This window comes from Nomascus leucogenys, chromosome 8, assembly GCF_006542625.1.
Source record: "Nomascus leucogenys isolate Asia chromosome 8, Asia_NLE_v1, whole genome shotgun sequence".
NCBI classification, from domain to species: domain Eukaryota; kingdom Metazoa; phylum Chordata; class Mammalia; order Primates; family Hylobatidae; genus Nomascus; species Nomascus leucogenys.
This window is the reverse complement of record NC_044388.1, coordinates 65,574,622-65,594,984: the sequence shown is the minus strand read 5'-3', so window position 1 is coordinate 65,594,984 and position 20,363 is coordinate 65,574,622. Positions and strand designations below refer to the sequence as shown.

Genomic DNA, 20,363 nt, shown 5'->3' with positions numbered 1-20,363 from the left:
TTCTATTGCTAATTTTAACTATGAGCTAATGTTAATTACAGAATTACTTGCCGTGACATCATATGATTCTCCATTTCTAAATACTTTGCTGTGGCTTTGTATAATTCCTTGAACAATTAGTTCCTCCAGGATATCTGATGACTTCTGTCGCTCTCGACTGTCTAGGGGTTGGGGTTTATTGATTAATCCATTGGTCACTAGGTCTTCCAAAAAAGAAGAAAAGAAAAAAGAAAGCAAAATTTAAGAATGAAGATTTTTTTCAATCAAATGCTAAATGGATGCCTTCTAAACCATGCTACTTAATTAGATCTTAGTTTCAACACTTAATATATTTCTATTATAAGTCTTTATGATCCTTTGAAGTTCAAATTCTTCATGTTCTTACAGAGGATACACATCAACATAATATACTGTTTACTTAGCAGATCACATATTAAGATAACAAAAAGCCTTTCTGTGTGCTGCTGTGGACTGCCTTTTTGTTGTAACAACACTTATACACTTGGGTACGACGACGTTGGTTTGTTCGACTAATTATGAAGCTAAACCATAGCTAAGAATCAGATACTCTTGGTGATTCTTTGAGTTGTGGTTTGGTTTCCATGCTTTGTATACAAAGGATAAACAGCGTGATGTTGCCAAGAGACTTCTAGTTCTGCAACCCTAAGTTTATAATTACGCCATCTGCTAAGTCTACATAAGTAAAAGTATGCCTTTTTGAAAAGAGTCTTTGAACCAAATCAGAATTGGAGTTAGAATGATATCAGCTAAATTTTTATTCATGATTCTAAAAATGAGCACTGAAACAGTTTATGGGGGAGTCTTTATAAGCTGCACTAATGAGAGAGGTTCCCCCATTACAAATAATACAATTATATAAATAAGCAAATAAGCAGCCGAGTTTATGCCATCACATTATAAAATAAATGGCGCTGGCCTGTTGGGCCAAAGACAGTTTTGCTTTTCCCATCAGTAACAGTGCAATGGGAAGTCCTGAGAAATGAGCTATTTTCTATGCTGACATCATCAGGAAGTCCTGATAGTAACCAAGTCCATTCCATTTAGTGGATGGCATCTTCCCATAATAATTTCTTTCTTTTTTTTTTTTTTTTTGAGATGAAGTTTCACTCTTGTCACCTAGGCTGGAGTGCAATGGCGAGATCTCAGCTCACTGCAACCTCCTCCTCCCGGGTTCAAGTGATTCTCCTGCCTCAGCCTCCCAAGTAGCTGGGACTACAGGTGTGTGCCACCATGCCTAATTTTTGTATTTTTAGTAGAGATGGGATTTCACCATGTTGGACAGGCTGGTCTCGAACTCCTGGCCTCAGGTGATTTGCCCGCCTCGGCCTCCCGAAGTGCTGGGATTACAGGCATGAGCCACCTTGCTCGGCAAAAATTTCTAATCTCAATGGTTAGCAATGAGACCTTTCATGAATTTGTGCTGGGAAGATAGAAAACACACACACACACAGACACACACACACACACACACACACACACACTAATCAGATGCCTCTCACTTCAGCATATTAACCTCTATGGTATAAGAGATTTCTAGGACTGGCTGCTGCAAGTAACTCCAACAGTTTTCTTCCTATCTCAGTATCTGTCCAGTGCTGTTTTTTCTACTCCTGCAAGTGTTTGTAATAGAGCCGCTTCTCATTTTAAAGTGCTCTGTACAGATTTTGGCACCGGCTAGTAAAACATGTTGTACGGGGAGGTCAACTAGAAACTTGAAACAATGGAGAAGATTTCAATGAAAAGGTCAGAGGTGAATCCCCTTCAAGGAATTGGAATGATTTTTTGGTTAGAAGGTAGCCTTGTCTGGAAGGGTCAAAATAATAATAATGATTATTTACTAAGCACTTAGGCACCTGCACTATACTGAGTACTTGATACACTGTATGACATCAGATGCAAACATCAACTCTGAGAGTGCTATTATTATCCCTACTTTAGAAATAAACACTGATGTGAGAGAAGCTAATTAACTTACTCAAGGTGACACAGGTAGCATGTGTGTTATCCAGGGCTACATCCAAGTCTGCTTGGCTCCAACACTCATGCTCTCAACTGTCCCACTGTTCTCCTCCCAAATAGGTCATGTAAGCGGCTCCACTATCAGTGGTTCCTTTCTGTCCCAGGATGTTTCTAAAGGGAATGTCATGTTTGACATCTGTCGCTAACATAATAAAATTATCGTAACCATTCCGATCCATTCTTTCTGGAGTTCTCTAAAGTGTTTGGCTTGATATTTACAGCAGCTAACTTATACAGAGATTCCTGGAATATGTCAGTCATTTCAACGAATTTTCATGCTTTCTTGGGACACTGGAGAATATTGGGGATTGTTTAAAAACCATGTTGTGCTTCTTTTTGATTATAAAAGTGACAGTTACTGTAGTAAATTTAGAAAATACAGAAACTAGTAAAAGATTAAAAAAACACCCATGCTTTCACCACCCAGAGATTACCATTGTTAATATGCAAAATTTTATTTTAAGTTCAACATCATACTGAACATACAGTTTCATTTCCTATCTAGCTAACATTTATATTAGCATTTTCTGGTGTCATTGGAAACTCTTCATAAGCATAAGTGTAAAAAGTGAAATTATACAAGAAAACATGGGTGAATTTATCTTTAACCTTGGTGTAGGGAAAGGCTTTCTAATTGTGACTCAAAATCCAAATTGAATTTTAAACATTTATAAATGTTACTAGATTAAAAATAAACTTTTGCATAGCAAAAACCCTATAAACATAATGAGTTGAATATAGACATAATGTACCTCCTAATTGGATGTATTAAGACACAATATCATTTTTGGTATTCTTGCTAAAATTGTGTAATCCTGGCTTATGCCTGTAATCCCAGCACTTTGGGAGGCCAAGGCAGGTGGATCACCTGAGGTCAGGAGTTCAAGACCAGCCTGGCCAACATGGTGAAACCCCATCTCTACTAAAAAAAAAAAAAAGCCGAGTGTGGTGGTGGGCACCTGTAATCCCAGCTAGTCGAGAGGCTGAGGCAGACAGAATTGCTTGCTTGAATCTGGGAGGTGGAGGTTGCAGTGAGCTGAGACTGTACCACTGCACTCCAGCCTGGGTGACAGAACGAGACTCTGTCTCCAAAAAAAAAAAAAAAAAAAAAAATGCGTAACCCAAATCCAATCAGGAGGAAAGCTCAAACAAACCCAAATTGATAAACATTCTGCAAAATAAATGTTTTATACTTTCCAAATATATCAAGGTCTAAGAAAAGCTGAGGAGTTGTTCAGATTAAAGAAGACTAAAGACCATAGATGACTAAATTAAACATGTGATCCTGGATTAGATAGATCCTGAATCAGAAATTCATTTATAAAGAACAATTGTGAGACAATTGACAAAATTTGAATATGATCTATAGATGAGATAATAGTACTACATCAAAGGTAATTTCCTGGCCGGGTGTGGTGGCTCACCTGTAATCCCAGAACTTTGAGAGGCCAAGGCGGGTGGATCACCTGAAGTCAGGAGTTCGAGGCCAGACTGACCAATATGATGAAACCTTGTCTCTACTAAAAATACAAAAATTGGCCAGGCATGGTGGCGGGCACCTGTAATCCCAGCTACTCAGGAGGCTGAAGCAGGAGAATTGCTTGAACCCGGGAGGCAGAGGTTGCAGTGAGCCAAGATGGCGTCATTGCACTGCAGCCTGGGCAACAAGAGCAAAACTCTGTCTCAAACAAACAAACAAACAAAAAAAAGGTAATTTCCCAATTTTGATCCTTGTACAGAGATTATGCAAAGAGTATCCTTGTTTTTAGGAAATACACACTGGAGTATGTGAAAGCAAAGTGGCATTATGTCTCTAACTTATTAACAGAAAAATATCTACTTGCATAAGGGGGGATGTGATAATGCAGTGTGGCAGAAGGTTAACATTTGGGGAATCTGAGTGAAAGAATATATAGGTGTTCTTTGTTTTTTGCACCTTTTCTTGACTCTGAAATTATACAAAATAAAAAGTTTTTTAAACAAGGAAACACTTGGGGAATGTTAGTGTGAAACTTGATAGTCTTAAGAAATATACTCTGCAGGGCCAGGTGCAGTGGCTCTTGCCTGTAATCCCAACACGTTGGGAGGCTGAGCGGGGGGTGGATCACTTGAGGTCAGGAGTTCGAGACCAGCCTGGCCAACATGGTGAAACCCCGTCTCTACTAAAAATACAAAAATTAGCCGGGTATGGTGGCGCATGCCTGTAATCCCATCTACTCAGAAGGCTGAGGCAGGAGCACTGCTTGAACCTGGGAGGCGGAGGTTGCAGTGAGTGGAGATTGCACCATTGCACTCCGGCCTGGGTGACAAAGCAAGACTCTGTCTCAAAAAAAAAAGAAGTATACTCTGCAGATTTGAAGAGCAGAGACACAAAAAGGAGGATGCCAAGGGCTGAGACATAGAAAACTGGGCAGAGGACAAATAGAAAGTTCAGGGTACTAGGTCCTACTCACTCTGTGGTAAGATGCTTCCTGAGGACTCCTTGACGCTGCATTTTAGAAACATCTGCTTTGGTGGCTGACTTCCTCCCTAGCTGTTCTCTCTCAACACCCTTCTGCTTATCTGTCACCCTCTTCATGCCACCTTTAACATTGTACACACTGCTGGCAGCACTGACTGTCCTGGGTCACCAGGTCCCTGTCTGCCTGACACTCTGCAGTCTGTGACCAACACTGATATTTAGCATTCATGTTGCTGTCTAGAGGGAAGTTGCATCAACACAATTATTGGAAAGAAAAAAAATGTATTTGTCAACCTAACACATAGAAGGGAGGGAGAGTCCGTTCCTGTGCTGCATTCCTCAACCTCCTAGTCATTCTCTGAGGTCACACTGACTACATCAGAACAGCAAGGGGAGGACGAATAGAAAATCTGTGATAACCTAAGTATGCCAGGAAAGTTCAAGAAATAGAATCACATGTATGAACCCATCTGTTTTCCAATCCCAACTTGTACCTAGAGAAGAAACAACAGTGATGGGGAGCAAAAGTCTTCCCCCCGAAATAAAAAGAGTACTTTTCCTTGAGGGCTGTGAAGTTCAATATGTTTCAAAGGCTGACCTAATATAAATAAGATGACTTAAATCGACACCAGGCGGTAACTCAAGTCAAAAGAAAACACAACATAGGAAAACCTACAAATAGTTTCTAAATAGCACAGTAAGTCATAACTACCTCTTTCACATTTCTGAAAGATTCTTTTATTGTATATTTGCTGATACTTTGGATGGGAAAAGACAGGGAAAACAGTTTATTGTAGGTTTTATTTATCTTTGTAAATGTAGAACTTTCCCTTGGAAAGATGTTATCATCGTGGGAGTTTAAATTCCTTTGAACTGTGCAAGTCCCATTCCAAAATCTGGTCTTAACTCCCAATAAAGCCTCTTAGTTTTTTTTTTTAAAGATGGTCTTAATTACTTCATCGACAAGAAGATTAATGCTTAGCATTATTTACTCACATAATGAAGGCCTAAGGCTAAATTCTAATGTTTCAGAGACAAAAACACTGCTATTTAATGTACTTCATGGCCCAGAAAGCAATGATAAAAGGACCACCAAATAAACCTTGTAAAAGTATTTAGAGAAACAGTATTTTGTGAAGATCTACGTGAGTGGAGGCAGAGGGAGGTTACCTGAATTTACTCGTCTGTTTCTTCCACTAGGAGATGGAGAATTTTCTGAAATGGTTCCAGGTAAGCTTCCCATCTGGACTTGTTCCAGGCCTTCTGCAATGTCCACAGTATTCTTGGTCAGAGCAGCTTCCATCTGGGGGCTGCAATTTTCCCCAGTAGGAGGCACACCTACATCAGCCTGTGAAAAGGGAACAGTTTTGTTAGAGTCAAGATTTCTTGGTAAATAAAAACAACGTTGCAGGGTCTGCTTTGTGAATATTTAGCCAGCTAGTATCTGTGGTGGGCTGTATAGTACCCAGAAAGCCATAGATCGAGGTCCCCAACCCCCTGGGCCACATACCAGTACTGGTCCGTGGCGTGTTAGGAACTGGGCTGCAGAGCGGGAGGTGAGAAGCGGGCTAGCCAGCAAAGCTTCATCTTTATTTACAGCTGCTCCTCATCACTCACATTACCCCCAGAGCTCTGCCTCCTGTCAGATCAGCAGTGACATTAGATTCTCATAGGAGCACAAACCCTATTGTGAACTGCACATGTGAAGGATCTAGGTTGCGTACTCCTTGTAAGAATCTAATGTGGTTGGGCGCAGTGGCTCACGCCTGTAATCCCAGCACTTCGGGAGGCTGAGGTGCACAGATCACCTGAGGTCAGGAGTTTGAGACCAGCCTGCCCAACATGGTGAAACCCCATCTCTACTAAAAATACAAAACATTAGATGGGCATGGTGGCGGGTGCCTGTAATCTGAGCTACTCGGGAGGCTGAGGCAGGAGAATCGCTTGAACCCAGGGGGCAGAGGTTGCAGTGAGCCGAGATTGTGCCACTGCACTTCAGCTTGGGCCACAAGAGTGAAACTCCATCTCAAAAAAAAAAAAAAAAAAAAAAAGAATCTAATGCCTGATAATCTGTCACTGTTTTCCATCACCCCCAGATGGGACTGTCTAGTTGCAGGAAGACAAGCTCAAGGCTCCCACTGATTCTACATTATGATGAGTTGTATAATTATTTCATTATATATTACAATGTAATAATAATAGAAATAAAGTACACAATAGATGTAATGCTGTAGAGTCATCCTGAAACCATCCCCACAACCCTAGTCCATGGAAAAACTGTCTTCCACAAAACTGGTCCCTGGTGCCAAAAAGGTTGGCGACTACTGTTTGAAGCCACTAAATTTGTGTGAATTGGCTATAGCAGCAATAGAAAACTAATATAGTATGTAATAGGCATCTACCAGGTAAAAGCTACTATGCTGAGCATTCTGGAGGATACCAAGATAGACAAGTTCAGCACTGAGTGTGAGAGTAGAGGTACTATGGTATTAAAATGATTTATAATAATGAAGCTATATTGTTTTTGCTGATTAAAAAAGTAATACAGGCTGGATGTGGTGGCTCATGCCTGTAACCCCAGCACTTTGGGAGGCTGGGAAGGGAGGATCTCCGGAGCCCAGGAGTTTGAGACCAGCCTGGGCAAGGTGGCGAAATTCCATCTCAAAAAAAAAAAAAAAAGTGATGCAGACTTATTGTAAAAAATAATTAAATAATATAAAAGAGAATTGCAATGGTCAGTTTTATGTGTCAACTGGGCTAGGCTATAGTAGCCAGTTATTCCCTCAAACACAAATCTTGGTGTTACTGTAAATGTAGTTTGTAGATGTGGTTAATATAAATAATCAATTGACTTTAAGTAAAGGACATTACCCTTGATAATCTGGGTAGGTATCATCCAGTCAATTGAAAGGCTTCAAGAGTAGAACTGAGGTCTTCCTGAGGAAGAGGAAAAAATCTGCCTGTGAACTGTAGCTTCAACTCCAGTCTGTTCTTTTCGACTGCCTGCCCTATCCTATGGATTTTGATTTTCCTAGCCAGCCTTCATGACTGTATCAGCCAATTCCTTACAATTTACCTATCTACCTATCTATCTATCTGTCTATCCTACTGGTTCTTTCCTTCTGGTAGAACCTTGATTGATAGAGAAACACAGTAGAAAATAAGAAATAGTATCTTCTAGACAGAAGCACTTCTAACATTTTAGTATATCATTGCCCAGATGTGTCTGCTCACATAACCTTTAAAAATAAATTGGAACTGGCCAATAAGCACACAAGAAGATGTTCAATATTATTCATTGTTAGGGGAATGCAAATCAAAACTACAGTGAGATACCACTTCATATCCCCTAGGATAACTATAATGAAAATGACACATAATAACAAGTGTTGGTGAGGATGTGGAGAAATTGGAACCCTCATATATTGCTGGGCAAATGTGAAATGGTGCAGCACTTTAGAAAACACTTTGAGAGCTCTTCAAAAATTAAACATAGAGTTACCATGTGACCCAGAAATTTCTTTTTTTTTTTTTTTTTTTTGAGACGGAGTCTCCCTGTGTCACCCAGGCTGGAGTACAGTGGGGCAATCTTGGCTCACTGCAAGCTCCACCTCCCGGGTTCACACCATTCTCCTGCCTCAGCCTCCTGAGTAGCTGGGACTACAGGTGCCCGCCACCACGCCCAGCTAATTTTTTGTATTTTTAGTAGAGATAGGGTTTCACCGTGTTAGCCAAGATGGTCTTGATCTCCTGACCTCGTGATCCACCTGCCTCAGCCTCCCAAAGTGCTGGGATTACAGGCGTGAGCCACCGTGCCTGGCCCAGAAATTTCACCCCTAAGTATGTACCCAAGCAAAGTAAAAACATCTGTTCTTGCAAAAAACCTGCACACAAATATTCACAATTATTATTTATAATACCCCAAAAGTGGAAACAACCCAAGTGTCCATCAGCCGATGAATGTATAAATAAAATGTGGTACAGTCATCCAAAGGAATATTGTATGGCAAGAAAAAGAAATTAAACACTGACATATGTTGCAACATAGATGATACTGGGTAATATTATGCTAAGTGAAAAAAGCCAATCACAAAGGCCATTCATATTGAGAACAGGCAAATTTATAGAAACAGAAGACAGATTTATTGATTGCTTAGGGTGGGGGAATGAGGATTGACTATTAATGGGTAGCCATTTCTTTGCAGAGGGCAAAAATGTTCTAAAATTAGATTGTGGTAATGGCTGTCAATTGTACATTTTAAATGGATGCTATGATTTGAATGTGTCCCTTTCAAATTCAGGTGTTACCAATGTGATAATATTAACAGGTGGGACCTTTAAGAGTTGATTAGGCCATGAGGGATACTCCCTCATTAATGGGATTAAGGTGTTTATAAAGAGAAGCTTCACATAGCTTCAGCTAACTTGCTCTGCTTTTCTGCCATGTGAGGACACAGAAGGGCAGCCCTCACCAGATAATCAAACCTTCCATTGCCTTGATCTTGGACTTACTATGAGAAAGAAATTTCTGTATTTTCTAATTTACCCTGTCCATGGTATTCTGTTACAGCAGCACAAACAGAGTAAGACAGTAGGTGAATCATGTGAATTATATTTTAATAAAGCTGTTTTAAAGATAATAAAAAGAATTACATATTAAATTATGTTTCTGTAACCTGTTTAACAATATATAAGAAACATTTACCTATGTCAACATACATAGGTCTACCTCATTCTATTTAGTGATAAGGAGTAGCTACTTATCTGATGATGGCATTGGAGCTCATTATGTAACTATGCCACAATGTATTTAACCAAGTCCTACTGAAAGACATGTAGGTGTTTTTAACTTTTCAATATTATAAACTGTGTTGGAATAATATCTGTGAATATACATCACTGTGAACCCATGAATCCATCCAATCATTCCATGAGAATACATTCCTGGATGTGGATATGCTCGGTCTAAGGATGTGCACATTTTATATTAATATGTGTTTCCAGAAGGCATTCCATAAATGCTGCACTAATTTATAATTCCACCTTCTCCTTTCAAGGGTGTCTGTTTCTTCAAACCACAGTTCCATTGCTTGTAAATAGGTCAAAACAAAGCATAAAAATGGCCTCTCGGTGATTTAGTAAACCATTGATGACAAAATGCTGGTCCGTGTTAAATTTTTCACAGTTCCACATCAAAATAAGAACAATGTAATGAGTTTTTCCACAAAGCTGAATTAATTCAATTTAAGGAACTGTCATTTATTTTTAGAGTAAGTAAATTTTAAATGCTAACGTGTTCAGAAAAGCTTTTATCGTATCTCCCCTGACTACCATGTCTTCTTTCTCCAGGTGCTGGCCCTCTTTCGTTGCAAGTTTCCCACTTCTCATTTCAATGGATGCTATCAAGGTCTTCTCCATCTAAGACACACACACCACGGGAGGTCTCCTCAGTGTCTCCAGAAAAGATAAGAACACAAAGAACACATGCATCTTCCACTTGGTAATGTCTTCTCAGAATTCTTTTAATGTCTATTTTTTTATTTTTTGAGACAGAATCTTGCTCTGTCACCCAGGCTTGAGTCAGTGGTGCGACCTCGGCTCACTGCAACATCTGCCTCTCGGGTTCCAGTGATTCTCCTGCCTCAGCCTTCCGAGTAGCTGGGATTACAGGCACGCACCACCATGCCTGGCTAATTTTTGTATTTTTAGTAGAGACAGCGTTTCACCATGTTGGCCAGGCTGGTCTCGAATTCCTGACCTCGTGATCCGCCCACCTCGGCCTCCCAAAGTGTTGGGATTACAGATGTGAGCCACCGCGACCGGACTCATTTAATGTCTGTTGATTTGACTTTTTGGCCCAAGGGGCACTTTTCTTTCCTGCCGAGTCTTTGAAGGGCCTTAGGACTCTGCCCTCCACTTCCTACTCTTTTTTTTTAGAGACAGGGTCTTCATATGTTGCCCAGGCTGGGGTGCAGTGGCTATTCACAGGCACAATCAAAGTGCATGGATTCAAGCAATCCTCCTGCCTTGGTCTCTCCAGTAGCTGGGACTATAGGCATGTGACGCCATGCCCAACCTCCCACTCTCTGCAGCAAAGCTTTGCTGTACTGTGATAAAAGTTTGTATCTTGTTGGAGGGAGCAAAAGGTATGAAAGAAGAAAAAATGCCTGAATTGGTTCTTGATAAATGAGCTTCCAGTGGACAAGGAGAAAAGGACATTCTAGGCAGAGGGAAAAGCATACACAAGACAGAGAAATGAAACCATATTGTGTGTCCAGGAACATGAAATTTTCCCGTGTAGCAGAGACAGATTGGGGTAGACAGTAGAAGGCGCTGAGGTGAAAAAGGGAAGTATTGTGTGACAAGCAAAGGAGATGGATTCTATTTTGAATGCAACAGGAATCCTGTGTAGGATTTTTATCCATGGAAATAAATGAAAATCATCAGGAGGGTTTTCTAGAAAAATCACTTTTGGGTTCCTGCAAGTGACAGGAGTGGACGGAAGGAACAGAACATGGCGATCAGTTGCAATTATTGCAGTTGTCAAGGTGAGAAGTGATTAAACATGAGCAAAGATGGTGGCAGTGAAAATAGGGGAAAGAAGTGGGTCCAGAAATATTAGACAGTGTACTGTGAGAAGCAACCTCTCAGAGCTTCAGTTTGAAGACGGGAGGTCCTCTGGCTCTAAAATTATGACTCTAGGCAGGAAACATTTTCTTTAAGAAAAATGAATTAAAAATAAGGCCTTGTCATGAAACTCTTGGTACTTTCACAGTAAAAGTCGTACAAATTTAAAAAATATATACAAGCATGTGTTAACCACTTTCTGGAATTACTCTAACGTTTGAAGTTCCTCAGAGCCTAAGTAGAAATCGCAATGGCTAGGTTATGGTGGTGTCTGCCACAATCAGGTTTTCATAATTCAGTTAGGGATTCTTGCATGCTTGTAGTGGGAGTTACATAGCTCCTTATCACTGTGTTTACGCAAAATGATAACTCCAGCTAAACCAATATCAGTTCATTGTGTTGAGGGTTAATTAGTTCTGTGTCTCAGGGCTACATGGGAAATAATGAAAAACCAACCAAACAAACAAGAAAGTAATCAAAAACTCAGTGGATATGAAATTGGAATTGGCAAAAAGAGAAAGCCTAAAAGCAACGATGTGCCGATGTGCTTTTCTCTGTCTCCATCCATCTGTCCTTCTTCATGGACACAGTTACTGCCCATCCTGTCCCTGTAGAGTAAGCAGAACCAAGAAAGGAGTCTTTACATACAACATATTACACATAACATATGTGCATATGTTATATATATGTGTGTTTTATATGTATATAAAACATATAATAAAAGAAGAGATTGGGAGGCCGAAGCAGGCAGATCACCTGAGGTCAGGAGTTCGAGACTAGTCTGGCCAACATGGCAAAACCCATCTCCAATAAAAATACAAAAATTAGCTGGGTGTGGCTGTAGGCACCTGTAATCCCAGCTACTCAGGAAGCTGAGGCAGGAGAATCACTTGAAATCGAGAGGCAGAGGTTGCCGTGAGCCGAGATTGCACCACTGCACTCCAGTCTGGGCCACAGCGAGACTCCATCTCCATCTCAAAAAAAAAAAAAAAAAAAAGAAAGAAAAGAAAAGAAAAAGAAAAGAACAGGAAGGAGACCATATCTGATGCTCACAGTTCATGCTAAAGGTAAAGATGCACATCATGTAAGTCATATTGAACACTGTTTTCCTTCTTTCCAAATAAACTACTAAAACCAATATCTGCAGTGATGGTAAGACAAGTATTTTCACAAGTTTAGTTTGGTTTGCAGATCCATCATTTTTTGATCCTAGAGAAGCACTGAGTTACAAACAGGGTGCAGTTTTGTCATTTAACATTTCCAAGTGGAGACTCTTGAAAGACTCTTGGACTTTTTCCAAATGGAAAAATTTAATGATTTAACGACTGTAACAACAACAACAATAGCAAAACGCCCACGTTGGAATTGAGAGCGAATTTGAATATTTTCATCTAAATGATGGCTTTTCACAAAGACTTTCTGTACGTTACAACTTGGCATAGATTTAAATACCACAACCTCAATGACCTCACAATTGTGTTATCAAAGCTACTATAACTACTTGGATTTGGAATCCAGGCCTTAGCAAGGATCTCTACCCATCTGTTCTTACTTAGAGACAGTCTGCCTTTGAGCTCTGCTGGTGACCAAAACCTAAATTGTAGCAGACAAAACACAGTCTTTTATCATGAAACAACATAAACCAGAGCAGAAATTTAAGGTTCTTCTCTTTTGAAAACTCAGAATGTCTTTCAAATATCTTACCCATGTGTAACACATTCTGGAAATTTTAACCCAATTTCATAATGAGTGTAGACTTGAGAACAGACATAGTTTAAAGACCAGACATATTTATAAGTTAATTAGATCTATGCCTCTCAGGGATATAGCAGTGTTCTTATTCTACACATACATGAAGAATTTATATTTTCACACCAGTAAGAAGTATACCTACATTAAGCCTTGGCAACATGGCCAAACTCATCTCTACAAAATATCAAAAATTAGCCAAGCGTGTTGGCTCATGCTTGTATTCCCAGCTACTCAGCAGGCTAAAGTGAGAGGATGTCCTGAGCCAGGGGAGGTTGAGGCTGCGGAGAGCCGTGATTGCACCACTGCACTTCAACTTGGGTGACAGAGTGAGACTCTGTCTCAGAAGAAGAAGAAAGAAGGAAGAAAGAAGAAGAAGAAAAGAAGTCACCTGCATTATTATATAGGTAATGATACTTGGGGAGGGGATGGGATGGTGAGTGGAATGTTCTATTTTTTCCTTGAGGGTAGAGATTCAATGTGTTTCTACATTTTATGAACTTTATTTCATACCTCAGTGTCTTAGGGATAAACTTTTTATCAATTTTAAGTAGAATTTAAAAGTTGTGAATTATAAGCTAACAGCTATGCACAGAAATAATCAGCATTCCAAATAAGGTATTGCTTAAACTACGGACAGGTGTTTTTTGTTTGTTTGTTGTGTGTTTTTGCTTATTTGTTTTTTGGTATGGATGTACTACATTTGTTCTATAGGTTTTGGGAAACATATTTACCAAACAGCTTGAAGGGAATAATTTGTCAAGGTACCCTGGAGTTAAAACCTTCTTAAGTCAAATTATTAGCAGATGTATTTTGTGAATATATTTGTCTATAGACATATAAGAATTTCTTCAAAATTTGATTTTTAAGAAGTAATTTACTCCCCTTTACTGACAATCAACTAGAATTTTCTTATCAGGTATTGGGAAAAAACTGTGCAGGGTCCTTGGAGACCATCTATTCCAATCCAGCCTCTCCTCTTTTATAACAGGCAAGGAATTTTGAGTTATTCTTATAGAAGAATAACATTTCTCCAACTAAGAAGTTTTCCATGCTTTTCTTATTATTATGCATTATTTTATTACTGTATCTTCTCACCACTTTAGACTAAAGTAAAAGTGAAAGGGAAGTCTGTATATAGGTCTCAAGAAATTTGATTTAGAATATTTTAAAGTCATGTTACTAAGAAACATAAATATTTCATGCAAGCAAACACATTCATTTCATTTTAAAGATCCTGCTGAACTACTGAACCCTAAGCCTTATGCATTTATGAAAGCTGTGAAAGAAATTATTATTATTCCAATAGCTATAGAGTGTTTAATTAATAATCATACCTTTCCCAGATCAGATTTCCAAAGTCAAGTGCTTGGGGCTAGGAAAGAAGGTATATGCATGTGTCGACTCTTAGTCTATTTTCAGGTTATTTTAAAATTGAATTTCCTTCTTGCAGACTGTCATTAGTCTAGTTATGCTACTAGGAGACAAGAAGACATTAAGGAATCTTGGAACCAGGAGGGACATGCATTTGCTCAAGAAAGATTCATTAGTGCCTGATCAGTATCAGGCAGTGTAGTAAGAATTGGAGACACAAAGATTAAAAAACAGTGCCTGTCCTCAAGGAGGTAACCGCACAGGATGAAAGGCAAATATAGAAACAAACACATATAATAAAATGCTTTGAAATATGATAGTAGAAAGTATAACATCAACCCTGCCAGCATGGTGGCAGAGGTTAGGGGTGGGAGGTCATGAAGAGCTTCAGGAGGAGTGACCTCGAGTGTCTTGTAAAATGGGTACACATTTATCATGTGACCCAAGAGAGGGAGAAGGAAGTCTGGAAGGAGAGGAAACAGTAGGTGTAAAGGCATGGAGCTAGGGACAGAAAGGGCCTGGAGAACAAGTCCTAAGGTTTGTCTACAGTGTGAGTGTGGGGAGAGACAAGACTGGAGGAGTTAGCAGAAGGCAGCTCCCGATGGGCCAGGACAGCATGCTAAGTAAGGATTTAGGATTTTATCATTATTTTATTTTTGAGATGGAGTCTGGCTCCGTCACGGAGGCTGGAGTGCAGTGGCGCCACCTTGGCTCACTGCAAGCTCCACCTCCCAGGTTCACACCATTCTCCTGTCTCAGCCTCCCGAGTAGCTGAGACTACAGAAGCCCACCATCACGCCCAGCTAATTTTTCTACTTTTAGTAGAGATGGGGTTTTACCACACTAGCCAGGATGGTCTGGATCTCCTGCCCTTGTGATCTGTCTGCCTCAGCCTCCCAAAGTGCTGGGATTACAGGTATTTTATTTTATTTTTTGAGATAGTTTTGTTCTTGTTGCCCAAGCTGGAGTGCCGTGGCATGATCTTTAGTTGGGAATTGGTGGGTTCTTGGTCTCACTGACTTAAAGAATGAAGCCGCGGACTCTCGCGATGAGTGTTACAGTTCTAAAGGCAGTGTGTCTGGAGTTTGTTCCTTCTGATGTTCAGATGTGTTTAGAGTTTCTTCTTTCTGTTGGGTTCGTGGTTTCACTGGCTCAGAAGTGAAGCTGCAGACCTTCGCAGTGGGTGTTACAGCTCATATAAGCAGTGTGGACCCAAAAAGTGAACAGCAGCAAGATTTATTGCAAAGAGCGAAAAAACAGAGCTTCCACAATGTGGAAGGGGACCCGAGCGGGTTGCAACTGCTGGCTGGGGCAGCCTGCTTTTATTCTCTTATCTGGCCCCACCCACGTCCTGCTGATTGGTAGAGCCCAGTGGTCTGTTCTGACAGGGCGCTGATTGGTGTGTTTACCATCCCTGAGCTAGACATAAAAGTTCTTCACGTCCCCATCAGATCAGTTAGATACAGAGTATGGACACAAAGGTTCTCCAAGGCCCCACCAGAGCAGCCAGACACAGAGTGTGGATTGGTGCATCCACAAACCTCGAGCTAGACACAGGGTGCTGAGTGGTGTGTTTACAATCCCTGAGCTAGACATAAAGGTTCTCCACATCTGCACCAGACTCAGGAGCCCAGCTGGTTTCACCCAGTGGATCCCACACTGGGGCTGCAGGTGGAGCTGCCTGCCAGTCCCACGCCGTGCGCTCGCACTCCTCAGCCCTTGGGTGGTTGATGGGATTGGGCGCCGTGGAGCAGGGGGTGGTGCTCGTCGGGGAGGCTTGGCCGCACAGGAGCCCATGGAGGGGGTGGGAGGCTCAGGCATGGCGGGCTGCAGGTCCCCAGCCCTGCCCCGCGGGAAGTCAGCTAAGGTCCGGTGAGAAATCGAGCGCAGCACTGGTGGTCGGCACTGCTGGGGGACCCAGTACACCCTCCGCAGCCGATGGCCTGGGTGCTAAGCCCCTCATTGCCCGGGGCCGACAGGGCCTGCCGGCTGCTCTGAGTCGGGGGGCCTGCCAAGCCCACGCCCACCCGGAACTCCAGCTGGCCCGCAAGCGCTGCCGGCAGCCCCGGTTCCTGCTCGCGCCTCTCCCTCCACACCTCCCTGCAAGCCGAGGGAGCCGGCTCCCGCCCTCGCCAGCCCAGAAAGGGGCTCCCACAGTGCAGCGGTGGGCTGAAGGGCTCCTCAAGTGCCACCAAAGTGGGAGCCCAGGCAGAGGAGGCGCAGAGAGCGAGCAAGGGCTGTGAGGACTGCCAGCATGCTGTCACCTCTCAATCTCAGCTCACCCCGCAATCTCTGCCTCCTTGGTTCAAGCTATTTTCCTGCCTCAGCCCCCCAAATAGATGGGATTACAGGCATGTGCCCTCACGCCCGGCTAATTTTTTATTTTTAATAGAGAGGGGGTTTCTCCATGTTGGTCAGGTTGGTCTCGAACTCCTGACCTCAGATGATCCGCCTGCTTCGGCCTCCCAAAGTGCTGGGATTACAGGCATGAGCCATCAAACCCGGCCAGGATTTTATCTTATAATAATAATTGAAATAATTTACATCATGCACTTATTCTGTGTCAGGCATTGGTATGAGCACTTTACGTATATTGAGTTTATTTAACCCTCGCAACAACTCTGTAAGTACAGTCATCCCCAGCATTAGTGGGGGATTGGTTCCAGGACCTCCCTCGGATACCAAAACCCATGGATGTTCAAGTCCTTTATAGAAAATGGTGTAGTATTTGCATACAATCTATGCACATCCTTCTGTATACTTTAAGTCATCTGTAGATTATTCATAAATACCTAAAACAATGTTAATGCTATGTAAATAGTTGTTGTACTGTATGTTTAAGGCACAATAACAAGAAAAAAGTCTGTACATGTTCAGCACAGTTTTAAAAAAAAAAAAAATATTTTCCAGCCATGCTTCTTGTATCCCTGAATGTGGTAACCACAGATAGAGAGGCCCCACTATGTGTATTATTACTGCCCTCATTTTACAAATAAGAAAACTGGGGCACAGGGAGGTTAAATAACTTGAAAAAGGTCACGCAACAAATAAATAATAAATCTAGAAATCAAACCTAGCTTGTCATACTCTTTACCATGGGTTTATGTGTCCTACCTAATGGGTTGGTGACTTCTTTTCGACAGAGGACTGAGATAATCAGATTTCATTTGAGAAAGATCCTTCTGGAGGTCATGTGGGTGATTAGAGGAGGAGGTCAGGTGGAGCAGGAAGTAGAAAAAGGATCCAGGGAGCGCAATTAGGAGACTTGTACAAAAATCCAAGCAAGAAGTGATAATTATCTTACCCAAGAAATTTAGGTAGAAACCCAGGAACCCTCCTGGGCCTTGGAATGGCTTGGCCCAGAAGACATCTTGTATTTGACGCTTGGAGAGGATTGGTTTTTAGCATCCCCTCCTATGCTATGCAACGAAATTAGTTTCAGCAGTAACCATGAGATGGAACAAATGATAACGGCAAGAAAAGAAACACATTTCCTTCTGTTGAAGTCTTATATGTAATCAGGCCAGCAAAATAAATAAAAAATAAAAAAGATTTTTGTATGAAAAGGGGGACAAGAACAATGGATTAGCACTTTTAAGTGACATTAATGTGTTTTTGAAAAATGGGAGAAAAAAGTATTTCTGCGTATTAGTCCAAAGTGATCATGAGTTCACCAGGCCAATAGGAGAGGGTCCCAGGGAGGGCATCTCAGGAAGAGGGAATGGAACAGGTAAAGGCATGGAAGTGTGAGAAGCCTGGAAGAACTGAGCCCTGAGAGTCATTTGGTTTAGCAGACCCAAGAGCCCATGAGTGACAGGCATTGGCAGAAGACAAGAGAAGAGGATGACATTAGAGGGACAGGATAGATTATAAACTAAAGGGTTTTGCACACGAAGAGAAATTTTTCCCTTGGCAAGATAGGTGGCAGTGTGGAAGAGAAACTTGTTAGGATCCTGGCAGGAGAGGCAGAAATACCCCATAAAAGGTAATGGGTCCTAGCGGGGTGCGGTGAGTTACACCTGTAATCCCAGCACTTTGGGAGGCTGGGGCGGGTGGATCATGAGGTCAGGAGTTCGAGACCAGCCTGACCAACATGAAGAAACTCTGTCTCTAATAAAAATATAAAAATTAGCCAGGCTTGGTGGCACACGCCTGTCATCCCAGCTACTCAGGAGGCTGAGGCAGGAGAATTGCTTGAACCCGGCGGACGGAGGTTGCAGTGAGCTGAGATCGTGCCATTGCACTCCAGCCTGGGTGACAGAGCAAGACTCCGTCTCAAAAAAAAAAAAAAAAAAAAAAGTAATGGGTCCCTATACAGAGACAGTGGCAGTTTCAGGATGGAAAGCAGAAAACAGTGTTAAGATGGGTGGCCATTTGGGCACAGGCTTCCCCCAGGGCACCAGGTACTAAATGTGGAGTCAGCCTTCACTAGATTCTGGTTTGCTTGTTTCCAAATGTACTCCAAGAGCCCAACAGATGTGCCCCACATGAAGTAGGTGCTGCAGCTGGCACTTAATAGTGTCTTGCACAGTGCCTGCTGAGACCAAGTGTGTGCTCTGAACAGTAGCTCCAAAAATGACCCTTCGGAAAGGTGGCCATAAGTCCCAGTTTGCTGTGCTTCAGCCAGGGTCTTTGGGAAAATGTATTAATAGGGTTCCCTTTCACTCTTAAAAGCATAATTTTGATGATAAATTATATGGTAGCCTTATCTTTCGGTGTAACCCCTCTTAGGTGGACCTTTGAGGGTTGCTAGCGCTGTCTGTGGAATCTGGAGGGTGGTAAGGATGCAAAGAAATCATGGACCTCATTTCTGTTCAACCAACTCATCCCTCTAGGTCTCGCTCTGGAAAAAATTCCCCATAATGTCTCTAGAAGAATTACAGGGCATGCAGCTTTGAGGAACTAGGGAAAAGAGTACTGGAACGAAACTCTTGAAAACTAAATTCTACCTTCGCTGTGCCCCCAAATTAGCTGTGCAGCCTCGGACAAGTCGCCTATCTCTCTGGGCCTCATGATCCTTATCTATGAATCGAGAGGATGCAGCCAGATAGGTTCTGAGATCTCTCCCAGCTTTAAGAAACGACCAAAGGGCCTATTTTTCAGAAGCCAATAATATATGGCAGTTCCTAGGGACGCTAACCTTCCTTCGAGAATCACGGTCAACCCTAGCTCTGTGCAGAACATACTGCTCATCCGGTTATTCCTTGCTTCTGCCCTGGGGTGTGACCACCTTCGCAATCTCTAAACACCAAAGGCTCTCAAAATTGATCCTATAGCCATATATCTGTATCTATACTCTCTATCGATATAGATAGATATATTTTGATATTTATCCATCCATCTGTCTAGTCCCGGTTAAGACAGCAGTTAAACACCGGCAGAATAAAGTTGCTCCCACCCGTTAACTAGCCTCGACCGACCCTGCTCCAGCCAACTCTGGTCGCCCCCAAGCGTGGGAATCGCGAGACCTCCTAGACAAAAGGCTTTATGTCCGTTTGTCTGTCTGTCTGTTTGTTTATTTATTTATTTATTTATTTATTTATTACCTTGAATTCCTCTTTCCAGCCCTTCTTGGGCGCAGGTACACGTCTCCGGTCTTCAGCAGGTTGGGAAGGTCCGCAGCCCATGCTGCGCGCGCGCGCGCTCCTCCTCCGCGGGCTTGGCTGCTGTGCGACCCCGCGAGCGCTCCCTGCCGCGCTCCGGCGCTAGTGGTCCCGCCCTCCTGCGCTTTGCGCCCTGTGCCCCTGCCGCTGCGCTCGGGCGCCACCCGCCTCTCCCACTTCCCGCGCTTAAACTCCGGGCAGGACGCACTGGGTTTCTGGGCAGTCGTCAGGAATGGTTGCCACAATAAATTACGTCATGCAGACCTGGGACCTGGGCGGAGATGGGACTCTGGTAACTGAAAACTAGAAGATTGGAGGCGTCTAAATCACAGCTAGGATGCAAAAGCCCTATCCAGAGCGAGGGGCCGGTGGAAGGCCCGCTGCCTGGCTGCGTTACTTTGAAAAGTACCAGAGTCGCAAGCATCTTGCGGGAACCTCTTATTTTTCCTCTTTGTAAGACACGGTGTGTGTGACACGCCCCTACCCCTGGTGCCTGGACCACATCCTTG

At 42.3% G+C, this 20,363-nt stretch overlaps 1 protein-coding gene across 1 annotated transcript in view; it reads right to left on the bottom strand.

Annotated features, from left to right (window-relative positions):
- STMND1 (stathmin domain containing 1) overlaps positions 1-19,941 on the bottom strand; it is a 30,274-nt gene extending 10,333 nt beyond the window's left edge. Inside the window, exons 1-3 of the mRNA XM_003263542.3 lie at positions 19,798-19,941; positions 5,672-5,849; positions 52-203 (exon numbers count right to left, since the gene is read on the bottom strand). Of these exons, the coding sequence (XP_003263590.1) occupies positions 52-203; positions 5,672-5,849; positions 19,798-19,878 (411 nt within the window). The 5' untranslated portion in view covers positions 19,879-19,941. The remainder of the gene's footprint in view (positions 1-51; positions 204-5,671; positions 5,850-19,797) is intronic.
- Positions 19,942-20,363: the final 422 nt, after the last annotated feature.